General features: G+C 41.6%; 1 protein-coding gene across 1 annotated transcript; it reads left to right on the plus strand.

The window, feature by feature from the left end:
• Nucleotides 1-5379: 5379 nt before the first annotated feature.
• On the plus strand, nucleotides 5380-9973 carry LOC136392969 (olfactory receptor 2S2). Its single transcript, XM_066365657.1, has 3 exons — nucleotides 5380-5466; nucleotides 6394-6480; nucleotides 8221-9973. Exon 3 carries the CDS (start codon nucleotides 8314-8316, stop codon nucleotides 9271-9273), a length of 960 nt encoding a protein of 319 aa, XP_066221754.1. The 5' UTR covers nucleotides 5380-5466; nucleotides 6394-6480; nucleotides 8221-8313; the 3' UTR covers nucleotides 9274-9973.
• The last annotated feature ends 2671 nt before the right edge of the window (nucleotides 9974-12644 follow it).

Below are 12644 nucleotides of genomic sequence, written 5' to 3' on the forward strand. Positions count from 1 at the left end.
TTGCCTGGTCAAGGCACATATGGGAGTTGATGCTTCCAGCTCCTCCCCCCTTCTCTCTCTCCTCTCCTTCTCTTTCTCTCTCTCTCCTCTCTAAAAATGAATAAATAAATAAAATAAAATAAATTTAAACCCCCCCCCCAAAAAATCATCAGTTTAAAAAAAAAAAATCAAGAATTATAAGTATATATTTAAAAATAAAATATATTTTATACATTTATATTAAATATAAGTATAAATATCACCATATAGGGGTAAATCTAGTAAAAAGGCTCCAAGATCCTTATAGAATTATAAATTAGAAAATGTGTTGAATGATAATAAAATAGAGAAATATTTCTGATTCATGGTGGCACAGTGGATAAAGCGTTGACCTGGAACACTGAGGTCACCAGTTCGAAACCCTGGACTTGCCTGGTCAAGGCACATATGGGAGTTGATGCTTCCTGTTCCTTCCCACTTCTCTCTCTTTCTCTTTAAAATGAATAAATAAACTCTTAAATTTTTTTTTTTGCCTAAGCTGCAGTGGCGCAGTGGGTAATGCATCAACCTGGAATGCTGAGGTTGCCGGTTCGAAACCCCAATCTCGCCTGATCAAGGCACATGTGGGAGTTGATGCTTACTGCTCCTTCCCCCCTTCTCTCTCGCTCCTTTCTCTAAAATGAATAAATAAAATCTAAAATAATAAAAAATAAATTTAAAAAAAGGAAAAATAAGGGATAAGAACAGCAGTGATACATTTGAAGAAGTACTGGGTAGGGTAAAAGGACTTACTCTACAAGAAACCAAAACATACTATAAGGTGATATTAACTAGGGAAGTGTAGCACTGACACAGGAATAGACAAATAACCAATGAAAAAGAATAAAGATTGCAGAAACAGATGCATTCATGTCTGAAGATGTTGATATATAACAGAGATGGTATTGCAGATTGGTGGAGAAAGGATGGGTTGTAACCACACTAGTACAATTGAGAATAGATATGTGCAACAGGAGACATGTATCAAATATTTACAGCAGTATTGACTTGGGAAGCAACCCAATTCATCAAAGTAGAATATATAAATAAACTGCTACATTCATATAATGGAATTTAGCAATACAAATTAATGAAATTAGCTACACTCATAAACATGAATTTCACAAACATAATATTGAATAAAGAAATATCAAAAAGAACATTTATAAGTGATTTGATTTATACAGAGTTTGCAAAAAGAAAAGCCTAAACTATCTTTAAGGATGCAAAAATATTTTTTCACTTTTTTTTATTAAATGAGAGGCAAGGAGGCAAACAGACAGGTTCCTGCATACACCCCAACCTGGGATCCACCCAACAAGCCCCCTACCAGGAGATGCTCTGTCCATCTGGGTCCACTATTCTGTTGCTCAGTAATCAAGCTATTTTTAGCACCTGAGGCCAGCCCATGGAGCTATCCTCAGTGCCTGGGGCTAGCTTGCTCAAACCATTAGATCCATGGCTGCAGGAGGGGAAAATAGAGAGAGAGAGAGAGAGAGAGAGAGAGAGAGAAGTGAGAGGGGTGGTGGAGAAGCAGATGGGCACTTCTCCTGTGTGCCCTGAGTGGGAATCGAACATGGGACTTTCACATGCCAGGCCTACACTCTACTGCTGAGCCAATAGCCAGGTCAAACATATTTCATAGGTGATGAAATTTTAAAAAACCAAGGATCTACCTGAATCATTACCAGCTGGAAGCAGTGGTCATTGGGACTTGGACGTGAGCTGCAAAGTATAGAATTGTGACAACAATTCCAGTGCCATGCGGACTTTTCCTGGACTCCTGCTCCTTGTGACAGCTCCTAACAGACTGAACTGGGGTTGGGTTGCATTTTTCAGGGGTTTGGCATGGTGTTGAGGCCAACTTGGACTTGGTGAACATGTTAAGGACACTACTCTTTTATGGATTCTTGCTGTATTGCCAAGAGTTTGCTTAAAGGCTTTAATCACTGTAAAAAAAATAGAAGACTAGATAAAGAAGATGTGGCACATATACACCATGGTATACTATTCAGCCATAAGAAATGTTGACATCGGATCACTTACAACAAAATGATGGGATCTTGATAACATTATACAGAGTGAAATAAGTAAGAAAAAAACAAGGACTGCAGGATTCCATACACTGGTGGGACATAAAAACGAGACTAAGAAACATGGACAAGCGTGTGGTGGTTATGGGGGGTGGGGTGAGGGAAGGAGGGAGAGGGGGAGGGGTACAAAGAAAACTAGATAGAAGGTGACGGAGGACAATCTCTCTTTGGGTGATGGGTATGCAACATAACTGAATGACAAGATAACCTGGACATGTTTTCTTTGAATATATGTACCCTGATTTATTGATGTCACCCCATTAAAATAAAAATTTATTTATAAAAAAAAACAATAAAAAAAACAACAAGGAAATAATTATAACTTAAATCAGCAGTGTGGTTATCTCTGGGAGGAGAAAGAGAGGATGGACTAGCAGTGGAAAGAAATACCCCAAAAGCTTCAAACATTGGCAATGTTCTGTTTTGTAAATTAGATAGTGATTACTTGATTATTCTTTAACTTCTAAATATGTATTTTACATACTTTTACATGCACTTATATATGGATATACCATATTTCATATTTTAAATGACCTATATTAAAATTTTTTTATTATTGATTTGAGAAAGAGAGAGAAACATTGATTTGTTGTTCCACTTATTTATGCATTCATTGGTTGATTCTTGTATGTGCTCTGACTAGGGATCGAACCTGCAACCTTGGTGTATTAGGACAATGCTCTAACCAACTGAGCTACCCAGCCATGGTCATTTTAAATTATTTTAAATACTAAAAGTTTTAAATACACCAATGAGATGTCACCTCTTACCTCGCAGATTGGCAAGGACCAAAAGGTTTCAGGATCAATATACCACATTGGCAGAATGTGGTGAAACTGACATTCTCATACATTGACAACAAGAATGTGTTGCTTTGGCATTATCCATCAAAATTGCAAATATACATAAAATATAATATTTTACTTTATGTGCTAAATCACAAATACACAAGGATATTTGTTGTAGCATTGACTGTAAAAGCATAAGATTGGATAACATAAATATCCATCAATATCAGACCAGTTAATTAATGATGGTACAGCCTTATAATGAAATACATTTGTGCAGTCATTTAAAAGACTGAAGCAGTGGATTTACCACTTGTGTGGTTTTGGGCAAATTACTTAACATTTCTGTGTTTCTAAAATGAGACTTGTATTAATCCACTTAAACAAGTCAATCTATGTAAACCAATTTACATATGATTAGTGAGCAATAAAACCCTAGGTATTGTTTCTTTCTCTTTCACTGTGTCACTGGCAGGAAACAGTTTTTCTGTGTAGGTGTGGATTCTTTTCCACAAGAAGCATCTCTTGTAATCACAGTCAATTAAAATTGAAATGCTACAAAGACAAAACAAAACAAACAAAAAACAAAGAAAAAATCTAAATACTGCAAGAAATTTAAATTAATTTATACAAGCATAAAAAATAGTATTTTGGTTACAATAATTTACTTTCCATTTTGTGTTTTCCAATCAAATGTTTCTTTTCTTTTTAAAGAAAAAAGGATAGCATTAATTCTACATATCCCAAACTGGATTCATCTTGCTCCCTTCCCCAATTCTGCCCCTACCACAGCCTTCTTTCCCTCCTCCTTCTAAGCCTCCTATCTCAGGAAAGGCATCCCCAATCAACCTACTGCTCAGGCCAGAAAGTGGGATGTCAACCCTGGCTCCTTCTCCCTCACCTCTGCATCCAGTCACCACGAACTGCAGATTTCACCTTTATATTTATAGTCCCCTCCCTCCCCATTTCTATTGTTTAGGACCTATCACTTACAAATATCATTCTTATCATAAAAGACTTCTAAGAATCCATCCTTCACATTAGCACCCAACTGATTGTTCTAAAAATGTAAATATGATCATCTGTAAAACAGAGTTGCCATGAGGATTAAAATATGACGTTTGCAGAGTTTAGCACAGCGCCTGACTTATGGGTTGTAGCCCTAGTTGCCGTTTAAGCATCTCTAGTTCTTTGTGGCTTCTAATTCAAGAAATAGTCTTAAAGATTGAAATATAAACGGTTCATTATTCTTAGGCATCCTTTTCTGATATCTTGTTTGTATATATTTTACTTCATCCATAGTTTTGTTTGAAAAACATTGTTACCTTTATGTCTGATATAAAGAGTATTGTTTAAAAAATAATAAAGGAATGAGGCAGCACTGTATTTATTTTTTCTTCAGAAAAACTCTCCAAGGTATATTGTTAAATAACAAAAGCAAGATATTAAGACAGTGTGTATTTGTGCTAAATTTGCCTCTGAAATTCTTATCAGTCATGTATTAGAATATCTCTGGGGAAAAAATCATACAAGAAATTGCTAACATTGGTTGCCTTGAGGGTGACTGCATACAGAGGCTTACTTTTTGTTATCTACTCTTCTATACCTTTTAAATTTTGTTGCAAGTACAAGCAATACCTACTAACGAAGATAATCATAATAGTGATGATGATGATGATAGAAGGAATCAGTTGTATTGAGATCAAAATCCTAGCTCTATCATTCATGAGACACATGGTCTTTGGTAAATTGTTTAACTTTTTAGTCTTTCACTCAAATAATAAAAAGTAGAGAGAAAATAATACAATAACACAGGGAAGACCGGAAGTAGGTACTCAATAACATGCATTGCTGGGTTGTACTGAGCTTATAATATAGGTCAAGTGTTTGAGCTGCACATGGGGGCAGCTCACTGAATGTAGCTAATTCCACTTCTGTTCTTGGACATCTGTCTTGCTGCCCCACTCTGAATATCTAGGACTTCAACTTGGGACAATTGCTCTGTATATACTGAAGTGAGCACTGGTTTCCCAGAGACCCCAAGGAAAGCTCGGGAGGAAGGTCCTCTCCATCTCCAATTGGCCGTGTCCTGCCACTGCCTCTAACTGGAATGGGAGACGTGGTCTCTGGAGCCTCCAGGTATGCTGAAGGCCCACACCACGTGCACACTTGACGTTCCAAACTTTAAATTACTTCTGGGATTAGCAGGGTCCCTTTTGGTGTCCACAGCTGCTTGAGGACTCCTTGCACCTCTGGGGACAATCAAGGTACCTTGGGATTTCTTGGGATTTCTGATAGGTCCTCGACACGAAGGGTCTGTAGCTGAGACACCCAGAGCTCAGCTGGCACCCTGGGAGGAAGAATGTGAAAGAAATACCCACCAGAGGCTGTTCCCATCAGGATATAGGAGTACAAAGAAAGAGGGTCATCAGAGGTTAAAAAAAGTCAGGCAGAGAAAAGTCTGGGGCTTTTCTCTGGCATCCAGGGTCTGGCCTTGGGTGCAGTGAGGACTAGAGAATCGTGTCTGGGATCAGGAGCCTCAGAGAAGTGGCCACAGCAGGATGCAGGTAGGGAGAATTGGGTTGTGGCGGGGCAGAGGTGGTGGTCACACCTGCAGAGCATGTTCCGAAGGTGGACTTTCCTCCTTGCCCTGTCTCTGTCCAAGAAACCTTCCTGCAGCTGATGCTGGAACAGGAGGTGTGGCTGAGAGTAAGGGTGAGTGGTTCTCCCTGCTCTCCAAGGCTTGCCATTGGCAGGCCCCAGCCCTGACCTTGCTGCTCCAACTCACACAGAGCCCCGGAGGGAGGAGGGCAGGCAGGATTCCTCCCATCCCATCCTGTGGAGATTGCTCAGAAGAATGAGCCTTCTTAAGGGTCAGAGGGCGAGCAGACAGGCCAGTGGAGACCCAAGCCTTGTCTGTCTGATGCCAGTCTATGGCTAGTTCTTTCTGTTTTTCTCACTTTCTGCCTATAAACACTAAGATTGTTTTCTCCTGAATACAAAGAAACTTGTGCCCGTTTTAGTAACAAACGTAACACTGAAGAGGTACAAAGAGGAATCCCTCCCATGTTGCTTTTGCTATCATTTCTTTCCAGTTGCTTTTATCCACATATATCATTTACCTAATTGAGATTGTAACTGTGTACAATTTTGCATTCTCCTTTTAATTTATCATTATAATGTAAAAATTATAAATACAATTTGAACATCTGCCTAAAACTCCATTATATGGAATGGCATCATTGACTTGGGCATTTATTGGTAGACTGTTACTGTATTTTGTTTCCTATTTTCACTCACAGTTACTGTTGTGATGAATCTTTGAGAGATATTGGCCCTCCAATAAAGACTCTCATTGATTCCTTAGAATTCTTCCCAGAGGTGGAATTGCTGAGGTGATGGGGTTTTGGGGTTTTTCCAGCAAACTGCTTTCCAGAAAGGTTGTATTAGAGTGTATGGGCTCTTTTGACACACTGTTCCCTTCCATTTCTCAGCTGCTTGCTGGCTCCGGAGGTGGGGAAGAGACCACAGCAAGGCTGGTCCAGGCCCAGGAGCCAGGCCTGCAGGATGCAGCTACAACGGTAAGAACTTACTGCCTCCCCTTGCTCTCGCTGGCTGCCTCCTGCCCCACTCCCTCCCCTCCCCTTTCCTCTGCTCCCTCCTCTTAGGGGCTGTAGGGTCAGAGCTCTCTGTTTTCTTCCATCCTGAGTCCCCTCCAAAGCCTGACACAGCCCTATTTCCTGCTGACCATTCCCTCCTGTGAAACCAAAAGTTCAGATCTCCTCAACACACACACACTCCAACTACCCTCACCAAGGACTGCTCCCTGCCTGCTGGGAACAGCATCAGGCAGTCCAGGACAGAGTTGGAATGCCCTGGGAAGCAGCTGATTCAGCCGCTTTATGGTGCACTTGGGGAAACTGAGGCCTAGGTAGAAGGGACTTGCTCCAGCTACACAGAATAGACATGTCACACAGGAGCAGGTCTCACAACCCTGGTCTCAGGGTGCAACGTCTTCCCAGCTGCTCAGTTCATTCCAATTGAACCAGCTTTTATTCAGCAACTTTATATCACAGACACTAAGACGTCCGTGGATGCGCTCGCATGTGGGTCAAATCCGTCAGGACTCACGCCCACGCCACATTGTTCAGGGGCAGACGCTGCTGTGTGCATGGATCTGTCTGACGGGAGCGGACAGGATGGCTTCCCTGACAGAACCTACTTTCCTTGGCCTCTGCAACTACAGCATGACTTGCCACTCTTCAATCTTATTGTGACACTGACTATTATGTTTACTTTTCATTTTCTGGTGGAGCTGGGAGAGCCACTGGGAGGAATGTGAGGTAGGTCAGGGCAGAGCTTCACGGTGGAGCACCGGCGCCGCCCTGCGCCCAGCAGACACCGATGTGCTGTGCAGAAGCAGGGAGGTCACGGCTCGCATGGGAAATCCTGTGACTGTACAATACAGAACCTCCACTGGGTTAGATCTGAGGTCTCCACCAGCACAGTTCTGCACTCCCCTCCCCTCCTGGGAACATTTGGCAACATCTGGAGACCTTTTTGCTTGTAACAATTCGGAATGGAGTCAGAGAGCCAGAATACCACCCAAGAATAAAATATAAATATAAAAGGGCAATGAAAGAACGTCTCTTAGTCACCCCTGGCTAAGAATTTCACCAGTATCCTAATGCGATAGAATTTAAATGAGTGCCTTATAGTCTACTATCTGGTCATTGTGGTCAGTGCAGTTATTAATAATTGAGGAGTTAACTAACCAGTTGGTAAGGTGCTTATTGTCATCCTGTAGTGTGGGTTCGATCACTCCAATTAATCCTTGTATTGACTTCATAAAGTTCTTCCCCATATACTACTATCAATCATTTCTAAAAGAGGCAGATCTCAGTGCAGAAAATGCTGACTAAAGAAGGCGCCCTCATTATAGCTGAGCCTTCTGTCTGGATGTGGATTAACGCTTTATACAAGTTACTTCCAGATGCAATTAAAGTTTAAAGAGGCTTGAAAGTTTGCAGTTCTAAGAATTGGATCAGCTTGGGAATTTACTTCTCTGAGAAGAAAGCTCAGCTTAAATGGCATTTCTATACATTTATATTAAAAAGAAAGAATTCATAGCATTTTCCAGCTGTTAATCATAATGCACAAGAAAAGCCCTCCTTGACTAGGGATTAGTTCTGCTAGGTCCAAGTCCTGTCTGTGTAAGCTCTGCTCCAGCTCTGACCGTCTCTGCTCTAAGAGCTAATGACACCTCTACTGTCTCTCTTGGTTATTGTTCTCTTACGCACATGTGCTCTCCTATTATGCAGCAGGGATCTGACCACATACCAGATGCCTGGGGCTCCCCTCAAGTAAGCCTGATGTACTTCTTTGTACTTTGCTGGTGACAGAGGGGACATCACATGGAAAAACCCAATCAGACCACCCCTGTGGTGGGGTTCATTCTCCTGGGCCTCTCAGCCCACCCAAAGCTGGAGAAAATGTTCTTTGTGCTCATCCTGCTGATGTACCTGGTGATCCTGCTGTGCAACGGGGTCCTCATCCTGGTGACCATCCTTGACTCCTGCCTGCACACACCCATGTACTTCTTCCTGGGGAACCTCTCCTTCCTGGACATCTGCTACACAACCTCCTCCATTCCCCTAGTCTTGGATGGCTTCCTGACCCCCAGGAAAACCATCCCCTTCTCAGCCTGTGCCATGCAGATGTTCCTTTCTTTTGCTATGGCAGGGACAGAGTGTGTTCTCCTGAGCATGATGGCGTTTGATCGCTATGTTGCCATCTGCAACCCCCTTAGATACCCTGTGGTCATGAGCAAGGCTGCTTATGTGCCCATGGCTGCCAGCTCCTGGGCTATTGGTTGTGCTGCGTCTGCAATACACACAACCTTGACAGCTCAGCTGCCCTTCTGTGGGGACAACATCATCAACCACTTCACCTGTGAGATCCTGGCTATCCTGAAGTTGGCCTGTGCTGACATCTCCATCAATGTGATCAGCATGGGGGTGACAAACGTGATCTTTCTGGGCATCCCAGTCCTGTTCATCTCATTCTCCTATGTGTTCATCATTGCTACCATCCTGAGGATCCCCTCAGCTGAGGGCAGGAAAAAGGCCTTCTCCACGTGCTCTGCCCACCTCACTGTAGTGATCATATTCTATGGAACCTTATTTTTCATGTATGGGAAGCCCAAATCTAAGGATCCCTTGGGAACAGATGAACAGGACCTTACAGACAAGCTCATTCCCCTCTTCTATGGGGTGGTGACTCCCATGCTCAACCCCATCATCTACAGCCTGAGGAACAAGGACGTGAAAGCCGCTGTGAGGAACCTTGTGGCTCAGAAACGTGTCAGCCAGTGATGTAGGAGGGGTCCTCTGCTATCCTCACCCCTCTGGAAGAAAAGACTTCCAATCATTATAGCTGCCATTTAAAGCCAAGTCAAGTTAACTGGAATGCTCTCTCACTCCTAAATTCATTTTCAGGGAATACTTATTTTTTCAGAGTGTATATCCTGAATTTTGGCCATTTGTCTGACAGCTTCAGCAGATGCCAGATGATAATACTCTCATGGAATATATGAAGACATTCTGAACACATGCTAAAGCCAAGGAGACAGAAACCACTTGAGCTGTTCAAATGGTCCTCACTGCGTCTCAGCTGTCGAGTCAGTGCAGGGCAGCGAGCTAGCTCTCACCATAACTTTGCCACCGCTTTGGGTTCCCCAGGAAAGTCAGAGGAATACAGAGAAAGTGAGAACTTTCACTTTAGGCTTCTGTTTATTTAATTCAATTTGCCCAATGTGTTAAGAAGAGACAAAGACAAAGCTTCCACATAAAGAGTTTGGGGTGGGAATAATCTATTTTGGTAAACTGACTTTCTTTTTAGTTATGAGAAAAATGAAGTTAATTTTTCTTGATGGATTGTGCATTATGAAACACTGATAGTAAACTGAATTAAAGGGATATAGTTTGAAATATATATTCATCACTTATAGCAATTCCCAATACAAAAATCTAGTATTTTGTTAGCTAATAATTTTACATTCTGGAAAAAAATAGAGGAAGGAAGGAAGGAAGGAAGGAAGGAAGGAAGGAAGGAAGGAAGGAAGGAAGAAAGGAAGGAAGGAAAGGAGGAAGGGAGGGGGCAAGGGAGGGAGGGAGGAAGGAAGGAAGGAAGAAAGGAAAGGACAGAGGGACAGAGGGAAGGAAGGAAAGACAGAAAGGAAGGAAGAAAGGGAGAGAGAAAGAAAGAAACAAACAGAAAGATATATAGTAGTTAAATCTGTTTGAAGACTTTGAGAGCTTATGTGTGACAAGTTTCTTTGCTCCAGGAATCCTCAGAACCCCTGACATGCTAAAGTACACAGTGGATGTACAAGATATATAAATTCTGTAGCATTTCCTGGATCTATAGTTCAGCTCAGTGAAAACTGGGGAGCATTTTCTTACCTATTTTCAGCCTATTACCTTGGTGATGTTGCTTTACCTTTCTCAGCCTATTTGTTTATATTTTAAAACCTGATCACTTGATTTTACATAGATGAGGTAAGATACTATAAATATGTGTGTTGTAAATAACAAGCACAATAGAAATGTAAGATATTAATAGTAGTATACAAATGCAACAGAGTGCTATGTGTCATGTAAAAAAGAGCAAGGCATAGTTCCTGTCTAGAATAATAGACACAAAAGATAGAGGAACTATTCAGAGATGGCAGTAGATGGACAAAAACAGTTTTATAGCAAATTAAATTCTGAGAATATTGGAAGATTTATTGAAAAAGAGAATTTGGAAAGTGAACCCAAATTTGAGAATAGAGTTTGGATATTTTTGCTTCACGTGATATTCAGGTTTTTGTACATTTATTAAAAATGAATTGCATAAGATAAAATAAATTTTCACTCTTATGTTCGTCATGTTCCTGATTTCTACTTTGCCCCCGTAAAGAATCCTACTATTGCAAATACACAAGAGTGACATCTAGCGGCCATTCAAGTAAACTTCAGACACTTGTGGAGCCATGTAATATTGTTAGAAGAGGCTTCAGATAGATTTCTTGCTCAACTCTATCTACATGATGCATGGAGTTCCTCTTCAATACCCCTGACCCCAATTATCTAGCATCTGCTTGGATACCTAGAGTGACAAAAAATTCAATACTTCCATATTCTACATGTCTTATTTAGCCATACTGGCACATTCTTCTTGGAATTATGCTAATATGTATCCTCCAGTAGCTTCTACCTTCCAGTCCTAATTTTGCTTTTTTTCATCTACATGAAATGCACTTAATTTCTTTCCTTATGATACATAAAGTTAGCTCTTCTGGTCCCCTGAATCTATTCCCTTCCAGCTTAAACAGTCCTTTCTCCTGTGCTAAAATCACCCAACATTACCCAACTGGCAGGCACTGAGCATGTCTAGAGCATCATCTAGTTTATTCCGACAACAGAAAGAATATATTTCTACAAATATCTTGGGAATAATAATGACGCTGCTAAGCTGACTCTATTTCCCCCAAGGTAACTAAGATCAGACTGAGAAAGAGAAACACTTTTGAACAGGCCAAACTCCTTGTTAGGTTTTCTCCTACTCACTTTTTTTCCCCTCCAGTAACAGTAGCCATATCCTTTTATATTACAAATTACATGATCTTAATGTAATTGTTAAATTTGAAGTTGCATAATGTTGGTCAAATAAGTTTGTAAAATATGATTTTTATGTTTGCTTGCTTATAGTTTGCATTGGGGGCTGGCCAGCGCCAGGTATATGTGGTCTATGAAACTGCAAATTACCTTCTGCTTGGGAAGGGCCATTGTTTTACTAATGTTTGCTGGAGGAGAGGTTTTTGTGCCAGAAAGTTTTGAAAAGGAGAGAAGAATTCGAAGAGGCAGTGAGAAACCATGTTTGCAGAGGAAGAGAGGAGAGAATGCAGAGTACTGAAGAAAGGAGCCATGTTGGCAGGGAAAGAGAAGACGTGCAGATGGGGAACCAGAGGTGAGAGGCTTTTGTGAGCTCTGCTGAGACTGGTGAGGCCTTTGATTCTAGGAGAAACTGGAGAAGATTCTCATGGTTGTGGAACCGGGGAATGTGTCAGTGGCTTTGGGAGTCCTGAGTGAAAGGGAAGTGTTTTCCCTGTGTGTTTGCTCATTGGCCGGTACGAGACTTTAATAAAAGGATGGCCTACCATTTTTTGGCTCCACTGTTTCTTTACCATCTGTCCGAATTCAATGGGAACCTGCATGTGAATGGCCATGGTGATGTCCACAACTGCTGGCCATACACATAAATTGTTTTTTCTAAGAACAATGGCTACCTCCACTCCCACCCTCCAACTTCACATTCTTTGCCTTTCAAAGGCTGTCAAAAAGAACAAGAGGTGCCTGACCAGGTGGTGGCACAGAGGATAGAGTGTTGGACTGGGATGCGGAGGACCCAGGTTCGAGACCCCGAGGTCGCCAGCTTGAGCACGGGCTCATCTGCTTTGAGCAAAGCTCACCAGCTTGCACCCAAGGTTGCTGGTTCGAGCAAGGGGTTACTCGGTCTGAGGGCCCATGGTCAAGGCACATATGAGAAAGCAATCAATGAACAACTAAGGTGTTGCAACGAAAAACTGATGATTGATGCTCTCATCTCTCTCTCATTTCTCTCTGTTCCTGTCTGTCTGTCTATCCCTATCTATCCCTTTCTCTGACTCTCTCTTTGTCTCTGTAAAAAAAAAAAAGGCATC

The sequence above is a fragment of the Saccopteryx leptura genome, chromosome 2 (assembly GCF_036850995.1).
Source record: "Saccopteryx leptura isolate mSacLep1 chromosome 2, mSacLep1_pri_phased_curated, whole genome shotgun sequence".
NCBI lineage: Eukaryota > Metazoa > Chordata > Mammalia > Chiroptera > Emballonuridae > Saccopteryx > Saccopteryx leptura.